This window comes from Lampetra fluviatilis, chromosome 2, assembly GCF_964198595.1.
Source record: "Lampetra fluviatilis chromosome 2, kcLamFluv1.1, whole genome shotgun sequence".
Lineage (NCBI taxonomy): Eukaryota > Metazoa > Chordata > Hyperoartia > Petromyzontiformes > Petromyzontidae > Lampetra > Lampetra fluviatilis.
The window spans coordinates 15,460,252-15,483,072 of record NC_136276.1 but is presented as its reverse complement, the minus strand read 5'-3'; the positions used below and the strand labels follow the sequence as shown (position 1 = coordinate 15,483,072).

Genomic DNA, 22,821 nt, shown 5'->3' with positions numbered 1-22,821 from the left:
AGACCGGTTTCTTAAAAGTAAAAAAAAAGGAAGAAAAACAGGTGTGCCCTTTCATAAAGGTCAAATAACAAGGCTAAAGGGGCTTTGAATGTTTAAAAAATTGACAGCGATATCAATGGGTATCCTGTATCATTTCACATGTATTGTATAAAAATGCGTCGTGAAAACAAATGTGGCGTTGTTACCTAAGGCACAATAAGGGTTCCCAAAGAGGGGATTGTACGGATTATTGTCACAGATCGCTGAATAAAAACAATTACCAAACTATAAATACTTGAATCTATGATTTAAAAATGGGACGCTCATATTTTGCTGTGCAACAGAACAGGCATTATTAACGTAATGCATCCATACTCAACTTACTGCACTGTAAATGAAAAACAAAACCAACATGTGTTTCCACTTACTCTACTCGGAAGTCTTTGCTTGGCTTCATGCAGTAACCTATAGCCCCTATGGTTGTTTGGTGTCCACCTTTTTTGTCTCATGTTCATGCAATTACCCATGGCTTATGAGCTGTCATTCACAGTTCTTAGCGAGTTACTATGCCCTTATTATTTTACACTTTAATTAATGTGTATTTAAAAGCAAGTTTTTTCTTTCATTCAAGGATTGTTGAAATAAAGTACTCTGGGTTTTCTATTCTGCTCTTTGACGAATGTGGATACACGACTGTAATCTGGCATCATTATAATGTTGAAACTGGATTCACAATTAACAGCACTATAAATCTACTGCTGGATGAATGCATCCCCATTCCATATCAGTCATGGGGATTGCTTGGTCATACTTCACTACGCTAGACAGTGCGGGTTTACACAGCATGGCCAGCAAACAATACAGATATCACTCGTCACTCACGTTCCACTTTGGCTGAGTATTGACCTCAAGTCACCAGGTTCATAGTGCATTTTTTTGTGCATTGCACTCCATCACTACCATCCCTGCATGTTGTACTTATTACACTTAAATCTATAATGTGTTTATTTAAAATGTTTTCAGTTATTAACGCAAGTACTTTAATTAATATAATAGCTGTTAATACAAAAAAGGTGTCAGTTTTGTGGCCAGATAAAAGGGTAAAAAACCAATGATCATATTTTGCTACTAGCAAAGGAGGTTCCAATGATATAATAGCTGTCGTTTAACAAACGTTTTACATCAGCAAATAAAACCGCACCATGGGCATGACTGGGCAATTGAGTGTCCCTTAACTCGGCAAACAGCATGCTACTCTACCCTATCTTGACATAAGCAAACATGATAGTACGATTGCTTATTGCCGCAATAATTTTGGCAACAGTACATCTTATGAGAGCATACACACACACAAAGGAAAACATTATCACCTCATCCTGTAAAATATTCCAAAATGATTTCCTGTGCCAGAGCAATTTATGCCATTGTGTGGTTTTGTAAATGTCTGAAGTTTTTAGAATTTTGTACAGACAAAGACACCTACATCACAGACATCTGCCTGCAAACAGCTGTTACGTAGCAACAGCATGAGATCCACTATTTTTGTGCGGAGAGTACAGAGATGGATGAGAATGTGGCCCGAGGGCTTTTAAACACCTTGACAATACAACAGCCCTCAACAATGTTATTTTTTTAATACCTGCAGTCAGTGTTCTGTACATTATTTAGTCGTTGCCTGTATATGTTTATGACGGCTAATACATCCCATCGTCGCTGAAATAATCTTTGAACACTGCCTTTAAACATCTTGCCCTTTTCTGTAAAGACAATCATATTTTTTTATCAGTCGATATTTATGAGCATTCAAACAGCCTCATTGATTTTACATGTAAACTTGGAGTATCTCTTTGCTTCGACAGAGTTGCATGTGTACTGTACGTGTACAGCCAGTTTTTTTCAATCCACTGCTGGATGAAGGCCTCCCCGTACCTTATGGGCCATGATAAATATATTACCATTCTGTACCACACTGGCCAGCGAGGGTTGATAATAGTATGCGTGGTGGAGGAGGAAGGGTACAACATGAGTGTATTTCTCCACACTGCTTTCTACTGTCAACAAAGCCTGTCTTTTGTAAATAGTGGTCACCCAACCAAGTGTCGTCCAGACTCAAATATGATTAGTTTTTAACATTTTACGAGATTGGGCATATTCTGTGTGATTTGGTAATTAGCAGAGTTAACATGCATTAATTATTGTCAGCTTTTTCGTGCCCATGCAGAATGTTATTAAAGGACTATAATTGTAGTTATTCTTTGGTTTTTTTTCTGTTAAGTCACGTCTAAAAATAAAATAATAAATTAAAACAACATATTACGACGTTTCGATTGCAACACAAGCAATCATCATCAGGTATAAAAGAAATAGCAACAAAAATCTAACTAGAAAACTATAGACAGACATACAAGCAGACAGACATCACAACGGCACACAGAGAGAGGACACAAATCGGCACAAAGAGAGGGGTCGTTTCTGTGACGGTCCCTTAAATATAGAGAGGGGGGGCGGGGACGGAGAGAGGGAGGGGGCAGAGAGAATTAGCATATCAATGAGTGTACGGCAACGTACTGCTGTTGCAAGTAAGATGACAATGTGGAACGGGCACGCAAAATTGAAAACGGGCACGCAAAATTGAAAATTAGGAGACAGGCACACGAAAATTAAATAACCTAGCAATTTTGCGTGCCCGTTTTCAATTTTGCGTGCCCGTTCCACATTGTCATCTTACTTGCAACAGCAGTACGTTGCCGTACACTCATTGATATGCTAATTCTCTCTGCCCCCTCCCTCTCTCCGTCCCCGCCCCCCCTCTCTATATTTAAGGGACCGTCACAGAAACGACCCCTCTCTTTGTGCCGATTTGTGTCCTCTCTCTGTGTGCCGTTGTGATGTCTGTCTGCTTGTATGTCTGTCTATAGTTTTCTAGTTAGATTTTTGTTGCTATTTCTTTTATACCTGATGATGATTGCTTGTGTTGCAATCGAAACGTCGTAATATGTTGTTTTAATTTATTATTTTATTTTTAGACGTGACTTAACCGAAAAAAACCAAAGAATAATTCCTGCAGTCACGAAAGCTCCTAAATTAAGATATAATTGTAGTACTGTGCAACTACAAAATTATCCATAAGAGGTGTTTTTGGGTTAGTTTGCGTAAATATATAAATGTGTCATTAAACCCACCACCACCCGACACAGCCAATTAGTAAGGTTTGTCACGTAAACAAAAAATGACAATTAGATACTAGTTCAGCACACTGGTGTGTTGGAGAGTAAACCCGCAACATTCACAATTCGAGTTCGATGTATCACCGGTAAATACAAGCAGCCTCATTAGGCGACAGCCAAAACCTGACTAATGGTCAGTATCGGGTGGTGGCGGGTTTAACGCCACATTTATATTTACGCAATCTAACCCAAAAAAAACCTATTATTGATAATATTGTTCTCTATAAATCTACGTATTAAACGACAGTATTGTAATTAATTATCAAACTGTAAAACCTGCCGAAAAGACTTACCTTTAATGATCAACAAGGATACATTTAATCATAACAAAGCATTCATAGTGACAAATGAGTAACCATTTAACACAATGAACCTTAGCTTCAATACTTGCAGACAATAACCTACACTAGTGTACTGTATGTCAAAACCTGTGTGTGTGTGTGCCCATGTGCTCTTATTTTGTAACTATTCTTTGCAGAATACTATTAAAGGGGTAAATTAAGATTTAAAAAAATTACAAACCCTAGACCTCAGACATAACCTGCTACACCATTCTACGACCATCTTTGTGTCGATAGAAATTATAATCAGATGGACATGTTTTGCTGAATGTAAGGCCAGGCATAGGAGACATTTATGCAATGCCTTCACATGGCCCAGCAGGAAAAGCATTAATGGAAATGGGATTACGGCCATGTGAATGAATGAGTGGGCTGCAGCAGATGGGCTACCACAAAACACTAGCGGTGCCAATAACAGAAAAACAAGAACAGAAAATCCCTTTTTGTATTAAACAGCAGCCACTGAAATACATTATACATATGTCATGAGTTTGAGAATAGAATGTTAAATTTTCACAGAACTATGGGACATAAATTATTCTAAGGTATTTTCCAGAATTAAATAAAACCACACCAGTGTAACGTATATGTCATTAGGCAAAACAAACAGATAATACAGTTTAAATATAATTGCATGGTCAGAAAATGCGCCTGTTCACAAGTTTAAAAATACTGTATTGCGTATGAACTGAGATTTTGCACATATGGAAAAAGATCCTTCAACACTGAAAAATAAATCTGGATTTGCAAGGTTAATGCAAAGGACAAATAAGCTCGACATTTATAAATGCTTCCAAAGAACTCTTTGCGAAAAAGAAATGTCAATGGAAACCAAATTTTGCACTGCCCCACACACCGAGTAACATTTAAACATAAACACGGTGGAGCGCCATGCGCCTAAAAACATTCGGTTGGATTAGTTAACTCGCAAGGTTCTTGGAGGGTGGCCCCAAACATTATCAACAGGGTTAAAGGTGAAGGTTAATAGCAATCTTAACAATCTTTGTTATCAAAACAAAACGAAGAATGCCATTCACGTTTGAAAGTCTGAGCTGACGAAAAAAGAAAATGAACAAAAATATCCGATGGCATTTTCGTAAACAAATACATTTCCTGTTTAATACGAGTAAAACATATCCTCAATCTCCTATTCATTCTCCCCCAATCACCCTTTCACTGGCCCAGTTTGGCTTTCCAAACAACCAAACCATTTCACCGATCTTTAGACATCACAAGTGAACCAGTAATTATTTTTGTATCTTTCTCTGTCCTCTCTTTACCTACCGCTTGCCTTCGACTTGCTAGGTAACCAGAGCTTGATTTCAACCGGGTCTGTCCCCTTTTGTGACACGGAAATAATTTCGGGACCCGCATACCCCCCCACATCAGCTATACCTCTCGCAAAGGTTCATGGCAACTTATCACGTATCTGCTCCAGTCATATTCAGTAGAAAGCTAAGCCCTGTAGGTAACTAAAGCATGTTCCTACGTAGGTCTACGATGAACGTGCATCACCTCCTACTACACTGGTCAACAAAAAAAATACATTTTTTTCTGGCCTGGACTTTTGCAGCTGTTTTAGACTAAATTAATGGTGCTGATTCCAAATCTGATCTCAGATTTGCTCTATCACATCTCATTTTTATATATCGGCATACCCCATTTTCATTGATTTTACCCAAAATTAACTCTGTCACTTATGATTGCAAGTTGTTGCGAGTCAGTGACTGCTTTAGTGTTAAAATATGGTGCTGTATTTTTAGGATAGTGTGTTTATAATATAATTTTATGTAGATATCCACCTTTATTTAATATTTTTCTTCTGCAGTTTTTATTGAAAATGCAATATTTCATATCTCAAAAACCTGATGTGATAGACAAAAACCGATGCCAGATTTGGAATCAGCACCCCAAAAGTACATTAAACCCGTTGGAATACCTTATGCCAGAAAAAGTGTGTTGACCGTGTCCATAATTCCTTGTACGTTGGCTGCTTCGTATCATCCGAGCTCAGCGTATCACTAAGATCGCTTGGGAACCCCATGTATATGGAACACCAATAAAGTCAGTGCTGTAGAATGTAAAATACTATGATCATAAGAGTATGGTAGTTCATTAAAATGTACTTCATCGTGCAATTGCATTTTTAAGCAACGAAAAGCCCTTTGATGTTGTACATATTTTAAAAAGGTGTGGGTTGCTACATTCTGTTCTTGTGATATATGCAGGCGCTAATTGCCGATGTCAAGGTCTGCTATCCACGAGAGGGCTTCAGGAGAGAGATAATGCAGTCTTGCAAATCCTCCATTGAAGGGGTGCAGACTACAGTGGTTTACTATATGGCTCATAGTTTGGGTTGTATGGCCACAATCGCATCGCACTGCTGTCGCTTGTCTTTAACTTCACATATATGACGGAGATGTGTGCATTGTCCTGATGCTCTGATTCACGAAATGTATGATTTCTTGCAAAGTGTTAAACAAAATTTTTGAAAATGTTGTGACCATTGTACATACAAAGCAATCATGCTCATAATACATTAAATGAAATGTTTAATGCACTAATATTTAAATTTCCACTCAGGAAACATGAATGCGATATTTGTGGACCGAGACAGTTGACCCTTTCCAAATACAAATGCCACACACACACAAGTTTTTGTCATGGGCATCCTTTGGAACAGGGAAATGCTATATATTCATTATACAAAATATCACAAAAGATAATGAAAATGGAAAGCAGAACGAATGAGCTGCAGCCAAAGAAGCAAAGTGTGGAACTTACAGTTTTCAGCCTGGAAATCTGGGACGAATTGTTCATCATCATCTGGTACCTGGGCTGGAGACAGGGTGATACATATGAATACGTTAAAGTGTTAAATTGCACAGCAAAAGCAGACTTAACTTTGGCATCAACACTTAAACGTCAGAAAAGAGTTTGAATGTTTGTGTTTATTTAAAGAAAGAAAACATCTGCTTCAAAAACACATTACCATTTACATGGGACTCTCGTTTTTAATGGAAAAAGAACGGATAATACACTGTAACATGATAACAAATATATGTTAATAGCTTCAAAAAGTCAAGTCTCCACTTGTTCCCATCATTGTCAACGCGTGCCTGGAATCTTCATCAGGTGGTCTCAAAAGCCCGTAGGCACATTTCTTGTGGTATTGTTGCAAATGCTCAGAAGTGTTATCATTTTTTTGAAGCACCCTGCATATGTGACAGTATTTGAATTATAAGGATGTGTAAATGGGAAAGGTGATGCACTGTTTTTAGCTTGTGGTTATACACAGCACAGCATTTTCTCGATGTCTTGTATTCAGCAAAACATGATTAAATGTTAGAGTTGGGAGTGAAATAGATATAACGTAAATACTGTCTGGTATACGAATTACACTGCTTGATGAACAACAACCCACAATAAATCTCTTGTACTGTACATTTGTATCTAAAAAGGAATCTTGTAATTACAGTGGAATTTTTAAAATCCTATTACACGTATTCACTAATTTATTTCAGTACACCAGAAAATGTGTTCAGTCCTATGTTTACCCCGAGCCAGCGTTCTCTCTGTGCCAGTGCCAAAACGTGCTGCAGTGTGCCAATTTACTACATCGATATAACGTGTAAAACATACAAATGGCATTCACTGCAGCGAGTACAAGCACAGCTTCCATCCCTGTAAAGAATTCTGAGGGGTACATGCCATACTGAATTATGCAGCAATATCACACACATCACAACATGTTCACGCACACCAATGGTCTCAATTAGTAAAAAAATATGCCAACCTTATTTAATTATTTAAAACATTATTAAAACTTTCGTGACTGCAGGAATTCATATTCTATGGTTCTTTCGGTAAAGTCACGTAAATAGAAAAATTTACAATAAAATAATACAAATAAAGTGAATAAAAATATCACGACGTTTCGATCGCAACACAAGCGGTCGTCATCAGGAACAGGGAGGTTCGCCTCTGAGGGCAAGCTGTTTATAAAGGTTTAGAGATGGGCGGGGCAGCTAATGTGAATGTAGGAGAAGGCTCCGGCAGTATGTCTACACCAATCAAAGCATTGCACCTCGCTCCACACACCCACACTGCTGACGGTGGAGGTTGACAAGAAAACACAAATCAAGTCATGACCCAAAGTGGTTGATGACATCTTTCCAATGATTGCTGAGTCTATAACCTTCCTCTCGGTAGAAATTGTCTCTGTGTCTGAAAATATGGATGGCTTCATGAACGAATCTTTGTTGATAGCCAGTAGGCTTGCAAAGTACCATCGTCTTAGAGAAATCAATTTCGTGTGAGCCAGCCGCATAAAAATAATGATCAGCCACGGCAGAAGTATTGGTCCGAGATATGTCGCTTAGTTTCCCCAATGTAACTGCTGCCACAGATACGGCTTAGTTTGGAGACGCCGGGATATTGCATGTCAGAAATCTCGTCTTTCACAGATGGGATCAGATCATGAATTTTATGCACTGTGTTAAATCGGACCTGAATCTTGTGTTTGTTCATAATTTTTGAAATATTTTTGGTTACCCCTGCTGTGTATGGCAAGGTGATGGTTTTGATTGGATCCTCAGATGGCTCCTTCCTCATGATTTGGGCGATGGCTTTGCGGATTGTGTAGTAAGAGTATCCATTCACCAGAGGTGTGGACTCGAGTCATGTGACTTGGACTCGAGTCAGACTCGAGTCATGAATTTGATGACTTGCGACTCGACTTGGACTTGCATAACAATGACTTTGTCCCACCTATGAGATGTGGACTCGAGTCATGTGACTTGGACTCGAGTCAGACTCGAGTCATGAATTTGATGACTTGCGACTCGACTTGGACTTGCATAACAATGACTTTGTCCCACCTCTGCCATTCACCTTGAGAGCTTGGTGTACGTGTTTGAGTTCACTGGTTAGGTGTTCATGGTCGGAGATACATTGAGCTTTATGGTGTCGCGTTTTGATGAGGGAATTCTTCTGGGATGGATGGTGGTGGGAATCAGGTATTAGGTAGGTGTATGGGTTACTTTCCTGTCGACAAAATGGTTCATTGAGCCATCTAGTCTCTTTTTTATTAGGACATCCAAGAAAGGTAGCTTGCCATCCTTTTCTACCTTCATTGTGAATTTGATGGCTGGGTGTATAAAATTGATGTGGTTGCAGAATTTGTTTAGAGTCGGTCAGCCATGTGGCCAGATGACAAACGTGTCATCCACGTACCTCTTCCACAGGGATGGGCATAGAGTGCATGCCTGGATGGCGTCCGTCTCAAAATTTTCTAATAAAATATTGGCAACAACCAGAGATAAGGGAGAACCCATTGTGGTGCCTTCAGTTGGTTTGTAGAATGTTCCATTCCAGATGAAGTATATATTGGTGAGGCAGTGTCTCACCAGGGCCGGTACATCAGCATTCAATCCTTGTTGGACCAAATCTTCAATGATTGCAATGGTATCAGGCACAGGTACTTTGGTGAACAAAGAAACTACATCGAAACTGACGAGTAAATCATCTGGGGACAGTGAGATCTTTAATTGAGGATACCAGGTGAGCTGGGTTAAGTACAAAAGAGGTGGTCTTACCAGTGAATGGCTGCAATGTCTCAGACAGATATCGGGCCAGTTTGTAGGTGGGTGAGCCAACAGGTGGAGACGATGGGACGAAGGGGTGTACCTTCTTGGTAAGCCATATAATCTGGGTGGTCTAGCAGCAGAAGGTTTTAAGGAAAACCGTTTGGTCTGTTCAATTAATGAGGCTGAATCAGTGATGATATTGTTCGTTTTTGTAACAAGGTTGTTGGTGGGATCTCTCTTAATTTGTGTGTGGCTACCACCATTAAGTAGGTTCTGAATGTTGTTATTGTACACGGTTTTGTCCATGATGACAGTAGCATTGCCCTTGTCGGCTGAGAGGATGACAATATCAAAATTCAGGACCTACTTCATGATGGTAGCTACACACCGATATCTGTCTGAGACCTTACAGCCATTCACTGGTAAGACCACCTCTTCTGTACTTAACTCAGCTACACCATAGAGCGCAATGTATCTCCGACCATGAACACTTAACCAGTGAACTCAAACACGTACACCAAGCTCTCAAGGCGAATGGATATTCTGACTACACAATCCGCAAAGCCTTCACCCCAACCATAAGGAAGGAGCCATCTGAGGATCCAATCAAAACCATCACCCTGCCATACATAGCAGGGGTAACCAACAAGATTTCCTAAATTATGAACAAACACAAGATCCAGGTCCGATTTAACACACTACATAAAATTCGTGATCTGATCCTATCTGTGAAAGACAAGATTTCTGACATGCAACATCCCGGCATCTATAGACTAAGCGGTATCTGCGGCAGCAGTTACATTGGGGAAACTAAGCGACATGTCTCGGACCGTGTCCGTGAACATAAGGTAGATTTGAAACACGGTAGGACCAATACTTCTGCCGTGGCTGATCATTATTTTCATACGGCTGGCTCACACACAATTGATTCCTCTAAGACGATGGTACTTTGCAAGCCTACTGGCGATCAACAAATATTGGTTCATGAAGCCATCGGACACAGACACAATTTCTACCGAGAGGAAGGTTATAGACTCAGCAATCATTGGAAAGATGTCATCAACCACTTTGGGTCATGACTTGATTTGTGTTTTCTTGTCAACCTCCACCGTCAACAGTGTGGGTGTGTGGAGCGAGGTGCAATGCTTTGATTGATGTAGACCTACTGCCGGTGTCGGAGCCTTCTCCTACATTAACATTAGCTGCCCCGCCCATCTCTAAACCTTTATAAACAGCTTGCCCTCAGAGGCTAACCTCCAGGTTCCTGATGATGAACGCTTGTGTTGCGATCGAAACGTCGTGATATTTGTATTCACTTTATTTATATTATTTTATTGTTATATTTTCTATCTACGTGACTTTACCAAAAGAACCATAGATTATTATTTCATTATTATTTAGAATGTGTATTATTGTGCATATAACCATACATTTGTACACATTTATGCAAACACGGGTGTTTTTAATGTTTCAAAGAGTATAAAAAGTCTTAGCATCTTCAAATAATAATACATGGGATAGGGCCTTTGCAATTGAAATGATGGCTTAATACTACTGTAGTTCAACAATAACATCCAAAGGGTTTGTAATGAAAGATACATGTACTGGATATCACACATCAATGAGATAAAACATGGGTACAATATCAATGCAAGCACATGAGTGACAGAATGAGGGAAGGGTAGAGAAGGGGTGGAGGAAGAAGGCTGTGAGAGTGGAATGGGTTCGAGGGAAATAGTGAGATAAACACAGAGAAAGAAGCTACACAAATAAACAAGTACATGCTTTATGTTGACAAATGTCTCTGGGCCCCAATGGTCTAAAAGATGCCATTTTGCATGACTTCAGGCACTTAGAAAGACAGCCTCATTTTTAAGTAAACTGGTCCAGCCAGAGCAAAGCCAAGTTCCAAGACCCCTTCATTCATAAAATGCTTGAGCCTATTTTTAAATGTAGCGATTCACAGAACCAGCTGGGCACCGAGCCAGACTCAGCCATGCCCTATTCCAGGCGTCAGTTCCCATGCCGAGTGGTAAACAGCACGCAACAAGTTTTTTTGTTTGCAAGGAGGGCATGCCGCATCGGATAGCCAGGCGTCAAACATCTCTTTTCCCAGAATTATACCACTGATGTTAGCGCCAGACACATGATCCTATGGCGAAGACCACTTTGCTCAGCGACCGAGCAAGAGCAGAGTGTATGGTGGCTCTCTCTCCCTCCACCCATACTGTAAGTAACGCAAGCTCCCAAGTAGACCCACGGGGCAAGATGGGACAGGTCTTGTCCTGATCCAGGCAGTAACAGCTGCTTTTGCCATTCCCTCAGCCAAGCTCAGTCACAGCCACTGGCTTTTATTAAACCTTTAAGCTGCTATTTGGATGATCTATTGCTTGGATCCCACGTCGTGCCATTTTCGATTGCTCAAAGGTCATATGCAACACTACATGGCATCTGGCACATCAACTGGTATGTCAAATTTTCCAATGCTGTCAGCTTTCTCTCCTAAATAAACAGCAAAAGATTTGTGTGCAAACAGTCGTTCACCTACCGTATTTTATATTTTTTAATGAAACCCATGGGAATTTTTTTCAAAGGTGTCAGTCAAATGTCAGACATACACATCATGGGGACCCATATTCAAAAATGAAACCGGATCTTTTTTCTGGAGGATTTATTTCCTAAGGATTGGAATTGATGTGCAATAAAAACGTTTTAGAGAATATAAGTTTACATGGACATACTGTTTACCATCAGCAGATGTTCTTGTATGTACAATGTTTGTAAACTGGCATATATCTTGACAAGGTGAGGAAATTTGGGTCCCTTGAAGACCTCATACCAGTCAAGCACCCATACCAGTCAGCGAGAGGCAAGACAAAGTGTGCCCCCTTCACCAACCCTTACCGCCCAGTGTTGTGAATTGTGGTCAAAACAACAACCATAACCGGCGCACATAAACCCCCAGTCCCAGTCAGCTCTGGATCCATCGACTGTGGCATCAGTTGGGATGCTGAAGGAGCAGGGATTGCCAAGCATCGCTGGGTATGAACAGGACTCACTCTGAATTTGACCACTACTTTGGGTGTATCAAACCTTGCTGAACCGGACACAGTGCTGACGAAAGGAGATACCTCAATTCATTTAAATAGTGGCAACGTTTTCTATGATAAAGGGGGAAAATTACAGCAATTATGGAGGGGTCAGCTTCTTAGCATCTATGGGAATCGAGTGTAGAAGTTTAGAATTCAAATGTACTTTGCCCAACTTATATTAAGACTCTCAAATCACTATATGTAAAAAGTAATTCAATATGAATGCCCATATAAAACTCCATGAATATGTACAAGTAAAAACACATTTATGAAGATAATTACACAACTTATAAATGAAAGCTACACACACTAAACCAATGGAACGGGGACTTTAGTACAGAGGTAGGCAAGAGGAATGGAGATGGGAAAGGATGTGGCATTAGAAAGAAAAAGGGGAGAGCAAAATGCCTCCTAGAATTGGAAATCATTTAGGTGATGAATGCATTTTTAAAAATCTACAAGGTGGACATGGAGGAGCCGAATTAGATAATTAAACATGAAATAGACTTTATTCTCATGGATAAACCCCTGAAAATTCCAACAGAGTTGGGATGTCTTCTCAATTTTCAGATTGATAGTTCAAATTCTAATATCAGGCCGAGATATGAAATTTCGGATCATCTGAAAAAAGAAAATGGTTTCAGATTCATCTGGAAGTGGGAGGTCACATGCAGCGATGTCAATTCCATGACTTTGCGTCAGGGCTTTTCCCACCAAAAGCGCCATGATGTGACATCATTGTATTCCACATGCAACGTTAAGTTTGCTTCAATCATAAAAAATATTAACGATTACGTTAAAATATGCTTATTTTACCGACAAAACTTCATGTTTACGATTACACTTAAATTATGAAGGTTTAAAAATATATTACATTTAATGCTTAAAAATTAATGTTATTTAGACGTATTACATGTATTATGACATTGTGAAAATAGAAAATGCAATCTGAAATGTGGTCAAAAACCTCCGACAAATGTGATCTCCTAAAAAGTTAAATGTGGCGACTCACCCTCATACATTTACAGACCTCTGTAAAACCACAAGGAAAATAATTCGAACAGAAGGAAGACACCACACGAACATGATTGACGGTGTCACAATAAAGAATGGGATCAGAAGAAATAAAACATTAGTAACTGTAAACCACCAACAGAGGGGCTCAAAGAGATCAAGATTAAGTATACAATAGATCATAGATACAGAATTATAAAAAAATGACTGATGGGCAAAACTGGTGATGGAACGGCAGGCAAAGGAAAGAATGCATCCATGAGGGCGACATGGAACAATGGGATCGTTTCATCTACAGGGGTGCGAGAGGTTAAAGCAGCACTGGTCTGCGAGGGATTATTAAGATTAGATAAACAATTAGGAAAAAGAATGGCCTACACTAGAGGGCGCTCTAGAGAACCCCACTGAAGAGGATGTGGCCTTGATAATTGGTGTAAATGCTTACCCCGAGCTCTCATACTCTGATGGTGCATTGTCTTTGAGTTGTGCGCCTTTTGGCGTCATCTGGTCCAACCCATGTGAGACTAGGCTCTAAGGAAAGCTGTCTTGGGTGTGGACCAATCAACTTCAATGACAGTGCACATTATCAGAGTTGTGTTTTTTGTTTGCATTATGACTGCAGGTATTGTGGTCTATGCAAACATGACTCCTTGTAAAAAAGGTGTCAGTTTTGTTGCCAGATGGAAGCGTAAAAACACAATTATCATATTTGTTACTGGCAAATGAGGTTCCAATGGAGGATGTGGCCTTCTCTTCAATATATGTTGGAAGAGGTTTGAGTATCCACAATTTACCCCACCACACATGGCCTGCCGATCGACTTTACTGTTGTGAAGCCATTTATACCGATGGGTGGGACCAAAGCGGAGGGGTTTAAGAAACTTGCCAATTGTTTCCACTGCCGTGCCAGCGATAAAACCGACGGCTTCTGGATTACAAGGCCAGCCATTGATTGGAAAGGAGCCCCTGCACTGGACACTTGGGCAAAAATGTATTTTTGCAGTGCACTGGAGGAAATATCCATCAATACACACAGACCCTGCGGTGATGGGATCGTAACATCTGCATTCACTTCTTAGCTACATGTCAGCTACTACAGCGCCATAGGTCAATTCCTCAAAGCTGCAGTTTTTAAGGATAATGCCACCTGCCTACTCATCAATGTTTACATCTTGAGACATGTGGCACTTATCAGACACTCCATAAATAAGACTACTGACGATGGCCACAGCTGAAGTTCAACTTGAGGAGCCACAGAGGCCTAGTGTTTGTGACGTGGTGGCATCCGTCAAAAAATACTTGTGAACTTCAACCGACTCTGTCGTGGCAGACCACGCTATGACCAAAACAACGAAGAACGATACCTCTTCTCGGGTAAATTATATTTTAATTATTCTGCTGCATGACAAGTAGATGTATGTCGTGAACAATATTTTCTGTGGTCCTTGTTTCTTCGGTTCATATTTCGTACTGGACATACATGGTTACAAAGTCCCTATGATGGTAGCACAATTTATATAACAACGCACCGAGCGGATCACAACATGTGTTTCATTTACGGATTGCAAATGCATTAATCATATTTAATGGCCTGTCCAATAAGACAACGGAAAAATATTAAATGCACCATTGTGCACATATGCCATTGTCTAAGTACCCCTAGTTTATATATAAAACAAAAGAACAAAAACTCTGTAGACTAAATCTGTTGACTTGTTCTTTTGGGAATTTATCATAATTCAAAGTGTAAATAAATGGTTGTGCCATTTCCCAGACGACTGAAGTCTATTAGAGGAGTTGTGAAGATGGGATGGAGCTGAAATGTTCTACCGTATACAATAATGCCTCTTGGGCAAGCTTCCCACATGAGCAGTATCTAAAGGTGTATATATATATAACACTGTTAAGATTAAACCTGTAAAGGATAAGTGTAATAATTCGAAAATGAACATCACAAACATCAATATATTTCCAAATATCCATTGCAAAGCTAATGTAACTCAACACACTCTTACTCAGTGAAATAAAGAGCATTTTAAATGAGCTGAAAAATAAATTTTGGAAACATATTTCATAAACAACATGTGGACACACATAAATAAATAATATCACGGCTGATTGTGTGGGGGTCATTGGTGTATCACTGCACAGCATCTTACACCCAGCTGTAACCAATCATTCTTATTTGTTTACGTATATTTTTTCACATGCTATTTCAACGATTGCACAATTTCTGTATCGGAAACTAAATGGGATGTACCATCGGATTGGGTCATTACCGGAAACTGGCCAGTTCCCAACCCATCCGATCTGCTGCTTTTGGAAACCGGATTAACGTTGCGACATACTGTATTAGGATTGATCATAATGAAAATTTGAATTGTAGGGAAATTGTTGCATCGGATAATATCAACTGAATTTTTATTTTATCCGATCTATGTTTAAAAATTGTATCACGTTTTTCAAAACCAAATGTTACGTAAAATCAATAACAGTTGTACTAAACATTCGATCAAGAATAGCAAATGGTAATTCATCCTATCCTGGCTTTCAGGACACTAACTGTGATTTTGCTATGCTTAAATGGACTGCAAACATGTAATTACGCACCACCCTCATCATTCGATGATTTGTGTTGATTTGGGATACGAAGTTGATTAAATAAAATCTGTTTTAGCTCATTTGTCGCGTCTGTTTCCGTCGCACCGTCCCATGTTTTTGCTTCCCTCTCATACTACTTGCACATCATTTGCATAAATCATAAATATCGTAAAGGATACACACTCAAATCTGTGCGTGCATAACCCGATTAATCAATTCCAGTTCATGAATCTATGCAAGCCTATTGCCGAGTGTGCATCACTGGAGCGGCCGCGTGGACTAGATTACTCGTGTCTACTCTAGCCTCCATTGTGCAGAAGCATCAAGGTACAGATGTTTTCTTCACACATGCTAATTTTATATTATCCTTTAAATTAATTAATTTCTACTATTAATATGTTATTCTCGTAGCGTTAAGAGTTGATTAGTCTATTATTGTCTACGATGTCAGCAGGACGTCAGCGAAGCTATCAATCAATCTTGATTTTACGTGTCAATATCGCCTCAATAAAATAGGCATCAGTCAACATTACAACAGAACGAGGAACGGAACAGCGGCACAGAACAAAATCCATTATTGTTCTGTACTTCGATGCTCCAACCCACACTGACCAGCGTGGTGAAGTATGGTCAATTGACACCCACAAACCGCACAGCAGGGGGAAGGTCCTCATCCAACAGTGTATCGACAAAAGTGCTGTACATGTACCAGATTGTATTATTAGTACTGTAGTATATAACTATTCATTGAAAGTCTGACGTAATCTGTGTTGTATTGGATCGACTACAGTGTTCATATTGAACAGGAAATCTCAACCGTGCACCTCTCGTAACAGATCATACAACGGGGAATTCATTATAAGCACCATAAATTATCCACTATTTGGAAAATGTTTAGGAAATGTACAGATGTAAGAAATTGAAAGATACCTTCGGCAAGCCAAGCTTCCTGCAGCTGACTCAAGTCTTGGAAAAGGTCTGGAACAAATGGGAAGGAGATATTTTATATATATTATTATTATTCGTATCACTGTATATTACTCCCAGTTACTTAACGGTATGACGCATTATGTAAAATGATATAAAATATTAATGACATTCTTTCATTTGCAGAAAGGAGGTAAAGTTCACGCTGCGTCATTGCACTGCAAGTTGAGAGTTAAAGAACCCGATTAGCTCTCAAGAATTAGCTGACATGCACACACGTGAAATGTGTTATTGCTACTATGCATATTTACACAGGAAAACCGCACCAAGTCTCATGACTTTTTCAGGAGGGTCCTGCCAAGATTTTGCTGGAGACGCAACGATTGCTATGTACATTATATTGGAATAAAGTAATTTGTTACGTATATAGTAACCATAATATGCATATACGTATTCAGAATAATAGGCATGTATTAGCTCTGGTTATAAATGGTCAAAGACGATGATTTATGTTCATTACCACCGCCACAAAACACCATACCATTGCCAAGAAATGTCACCATGGTGGTGCCTGTGGTGGTAGGAAAATACGTAGCGAGCTACAACGCAGGACACACCACACAAGAGGAACATTTCCCAAGTCACAACTCATCCAACCAACGATTCTCCTACATCTTAAGCTGAAAACCAAACCCAACTGGGCAGCTTACGGAAACTATGACCAGGACATGCTGCGTAATAGTTCAGATTCAACCTCGTGCCCGGTAGGCATGGCCCAACTTCTGCTTTGCCAAAACTCCTTACCTTCAGAGTCCTGTGCCAGGTCGGTCTGGGACAAGCGCCTCTTTCTGCTCTGTCCACATGCCCTTCCGCCCCCCTTGTCCGGCTCACCCTGCACGCACCAAGGGAGGCAAGGACACACACACACATTCACGACACTGCAGCTCATGGGAAGTTACCCTCTGCGATGGAGGCAGGAGGACAAGGTCACAAAAGCAGGCAAGACACGCAGCCAGCTTTACTGGCAGCCTGCGGCCGCTCATTCCACAAACCCAAGCGCCAAGTGAAAGAACAAACACCCACCTTGTTGATGTTTAATGACCTCAATCGAATAATCTTCCGTGCAAAATTCTGCGATTTAAGTGTCAGGTCTTAATATAATTTTCTATTGAATGTGATGCTGTCCAAATACGTTTTCTGCAAGTGGTGTGCAGTACAATAATTAAAGTTTTTCTCCCACATCAACCATTAATTTAACACCACTGTTTCATCATCGTCATGAGCCATGCCATGATCAAGCCACTGCTAGATGACGGACTCCCCAAGCCACTGTCATCACTCATGACCCTGTGACATTTCATGGGTAATAATTTGTAATTCATGAAGTGTTTATGGCAAAAAATTACATTCACAAACATTGTATCTATACTGGACTATGGATTATGTGCATCAGCACAATGTGCATGAAAAAAAATCAGTCCATATATTATGAGTGGAATTTCTGCTGCAAATAAGCAATATCGCATAGGAGTACCTACCATGAGGTTTTCTATTGGCTTTAACAAAGAGCCCTCGTCTAGACTCATCAGACTGTTGGGGCAAGTGCTTTTAACGAGAACCTCAGGTGGTAATGCTGAGCAAGCACCTCAGTGGCAATGTTTACACATCGCACCAGGTACTCGTTTGAGGCCGAGTCGACCTAGGGGATGCCCAGGACAAGTTCAAATAATCGTCACTAGTGTTGACCATGAGCAGGAATCGAGGTCGCCAGGTTCGTAGGGCAGCACGCTACCCGTTTGATTACCGCACCCCACTCATGGCTTTAATATAACACTCCGCAAGAGGAAAATTACAAAGTTCACTGGTGATACTGTAAGTGTAAAGCACGATGATTTAAGCAATTTAGAATTTAGCCTGTTATGGGAGTGAAACCAAGAAAATTCCCAGTCGTAATATTTGGATGCCCAAATAAAATAAAACTTTCAGATCTTCGCTTTTCATGAGAAGACTCGACGCTACAATTCAAATGTCAACTTTCTAGCCCTTTCTCGGGCATCATTAGAACTCGCATGGCTCTCAATCCGTCACGCAAGCGTCTACATGTGTTAGATATAACCTTGTTTTGATAAAAAGCCATTATGCCCTGGGCAGTGAAAGGAGGGGTGGAGGGAAAGAGAATTAAAGGAATCAACGCGCTAACGAACCCGCGCGCGGAGCAACAAACACGCCTTTGTAAAAACTCTGAAATTTCAACAACAAAAAAACGCATTTTTTTTTGCGCGCAGTGAAATCGGCCGAGAGTTGAATGCCCTGAACTGGCACCTGCCCCCCCACCACCACCACCCCACCACACACCAGAGAACAAGCGGCGCTTTTAACGCCCCTCGAACACTGCACGGAGTGTACGCGCGCACGCAGCCCGCACACGTTACACCCCTAATAAGCGGGCAAAGCGGATGGACCGACTCCATCATATCGCTCTTTCTCTCTCTCTCTCGCGAAGCTATGCGAGCCACGCGTCCCCTTCTCGAAGACGTCGACCCACCACCACCACGACCTTCCATTGCGCTCCGCCCGTGATGTTTAACTCAAGAACTTTGGCATCAAACGGCTCCAATTGCGAACGGTGCACTTAATTCGCAATTGTTCTCATTGCTTACGGGGTCACTGATGGTGTACTAACAGGCAAGAGTAAATGATACGGTACATCCTGTGGATGAACTAGTCTCGCCGTAAAAGAATGTGGAATTTTTGCCACTGGCTCCGAGGTCTCCCCCACGGAGATGGGCACCGCTCGTTTTGAACATGGAGAGGACGCGATTCTCTCCATGTGTTACAGACATCGACGTAGAATTGTGTCAGTACATCGGTGGTACATGTATATTTGAGAGGCCAGCCGTGGATCTATGGTTGGCGCAATGCGTTGTGAAATCCGGTTATCCGAGTTCGATTCATGGCCGCGTCTAGAAACCAGTGGGGCGCACTGACCAAAGTGGGTGAAGTATGGACAAACAACCTCCCCCCACGATCCGCATGGCGAGGGGAAGGAAATCATCATCCAGCCGTGGATTGACCAAGGGCTGCAATTTATTATCATAGGAATACCCCAAGCCGACACTGCGCCATGCACACGCGACATGCATTATACGTACATGACAGTACCTGACAAGCGACAGTGTCTGACAAGCGTATAAACTTTAATCATTCTCGCCGGGCGTTACTATGGCTTTTTTTTAAACACACCACGAGACAAAACCAAAGCAATACACCGTCAAGCGCATTCATCTTATCACTGCCTGACCATCACACACGCGAGCGCGCAATCATACATCACTCTAATTCTCCAACATAACCCATTGTTATCCTTTGCAGTGCGGCGTAGGATGTTAATAATTGCCACTAGACTATGCCGCTTTACCAGTGTCATCCACTTCACTTTTTTTCCCCCCCTAAAGATTGCGTCGAACCGTTGTTCACTCGGAAAATCGGCGGACTTAACGCAAAGGGACTCGATGCACACGGACGGGAGGAGGAGGAGGATGACCAAGTGGAATCATCACAGCGATGCCACCTCTACTCCCGGTGCAATGATCTGGCTCAACCACCCCCGATGTAGAACATCACAGTTGTTGCTCCGCAGCAACAATTCACCGTAAGAGGAATGGAGATTGGCAGGCAACACGTAGCGGCAACGCGCTAGAAACTTCAGTTTTGGGTTGCATTGCTTGCAAAGAGCGAGAGAGAGCGAGCGAGAATAATCGCTGCCATTTACTTAACTGCCTTCTTTATCGAGTACAACGCGGAGCATTGTGGCCATTTGGCACGGCCCAGCTTTCTTTCCACACACACACATCATCACAAGCGAGTGCATGTATACTCACATTGCAGGTGATCGTCAAAGGCACTTGCTGATCGAGGTAGGGCTCCATCGCGCTGCGCAGTTGATGGCTACAAATGTGGAATGCGGGCCGATTGCTTCGCAAACTCACCCCCCTCCACCACCACCACCAACCACCCTTCTCCCTCTCTCGTCTCTCCCTCCCTCCCTCTTTTTCTCTTCCCGCAGCCGGGTTCCCAGTCGTGGCAGTGAAGCGATTCGCGGCTTCACCCCTTCGGAGTGGGCGAATTATGAATGGAGAGAGCGGCGGCAGCGACAGCGGCTGCCCGGCCCCATTCATAAAACCCCCGCCCCAACCCCGCCCGTGACTCTCAGTGGCTCCCTCACTCACTCACACACACGTGTGTGTGTGCTTACACACTCTCTCTCTCTCACACGTGTGTGTGCTTACACACTCTCTCTCTCATGTGTGTACTCGCCCGCACACGTGTGCTTACACACTCACTCACACACACGTGTGTGTGAGTGAGTGTGTGTGCTTACACACTCTCTCTCTCACATGTGTGTGTGCTTACACACTCTCTCTCCCTCTCTCACATGTGTGTACTCACCTGCACATATGTACACACACACACGTGTGCTTACACACTCTCTCTCACACATGTGTGTGCTTACACACTCTCCCTCTCTCTCTCACATGTGTGCTCACTCGCACACATATACTCACATACACACACATGTGTGCTTACATACTCTCTCTCTCACACATGTACTCTCTCACACACGTGTACTCACACATTTACTCACAAACAAACACTCTCAGACATGTGTGCTCACTCACACACATGTATTCACACACATGTACTCACATACACACGTGTGTGTGCTTACACACTCTCTCACATGTGTGTGCTTACACACTCTCCCTTTCTCTCTCTCACATGTGTGCTATCTCACACACATGTACTCTCTCACACACATGTACTCTCTCAGACACATGTACTCACTCATGTACTCACATACACATACATACACACGCCTCTCTAACATGTGTGTTCTTTCACACACATGTACTCACACGTGCTTACACACTGACATGTGTGCCCACTCACACACGTACTCGTGTATGTACTCACACACATGTGCTTAAACACTATCTCTCACACACATGTATTCACGCACAAACATAAACAACAAAGACAAAGATCCCCCGTATAGCCTGGAACAGACTGTTGGGGCAAGTGCTGTCAGTGAACACCAATGAATGTCGGTACGGCAAACAAGAGGGCGTGGGTGGCCAACACCATGCCCGGCCGCCTTTGTCTCCCCATTGGTGATGTTTACACGCCGCACCAGGTACTCATTTGAGGCTGAGTCGACCTAGGGGAGGCCCATGATCGGTTGAGATAATCGTCGCTGGTGTTGACAGTGCGCCGGAATCGAACTCAGTTTGCAGGGTCGTAGCGCAGCGCGCTAACCACTGTGCCACCGCTCCCCACATATACACACGTGTGCTTGCAGCTTACATTCCCTCACATGCGCTCTCACACACACGCACCCTCGCAGATGCTCATGCATACACTCTTCTCACACGCGCCAATGCACATACTCACACATTCACCCACATATTTCAAACAGATGCTTGCACTTTTCAGACATACGATGGTCATGCACACAAAGACAAATATTCCCAAGTTAGTCTTAACAGCCTGTTGGAGAAAGTGCCCTAAGCAAGCGTCTATTTAGGCCAGCACACGCCTGCTTATGCCCAAAGATACACACACACTGATATGCGCCACCACATGTGTCAATACACACACGTTCCCATGCATATGTATACAGGTTCATGCATATTCCATGCACACACACATGCTCCAGCTAAACTGATCCACCCATGCATACATATACGCACTCTCTCATTAACTTGTAGACTGGGTAAGTTCTTACTCTTAGTTTTTTTCGGTATAGTCACGTAGGTAAAAAATGAAATTAAAATTAATAAAAGTAATAATAGAAATAAAATAATTTCTATTATTACTTTTATTAATTTTAATTTAATAAAAGTAATAATAGAAATTATTTTATTTCTATTATTACTTTCATTAATTTTAATTTCATTTTTTACCTACGTGACTTTACCGAAAAAACTAAGAGTATGAATCCTTGCAGTCACGATAGCTTCATATCTAGAATGGGTAAGTTCTGTAAGCGAGT

At 41.5% G+C, this 22,821-nt stretch overlaps 1 protein-coding gene across 1 annotated transcript in view; it reads right to left on the bottom strand.

The window, feature by feature from the left end:
* Window positions 1–20,787, bottom strand: part of LOC144943500 (ETS translocation variant 5-like) — a 52,974-nt gene extending 32,187 nt beyond the window's left edge. Inside the window, exons 1-4 of the mRNA XM_078871015.1 lie at window positions 20,651–20,787; window positions 17,574–17,661; window positions 16,773–16,820; window positions 6,332–6,385 (exon numbers count right to left, since the gene is read on the bottom strand). Coding sequence (XP_078727141.1) covers window positions 6,332–6,385; window positions 16,773–16,820; window positions 17,574–17,661; window positions 20,651–20,698 — 238 coding nt within the window. The 5' untranslated portion in view covers window positions 20,699–20,787. The remainder of the gene's footprint in view (window positions 1–6,331; window positions 6,386–16,772; window positions 16,821–17,573; window positions 17,662–20,650) is intronic.
* Window positions 20,788–22,821: the final 2,034 nt, after the last annotated feature.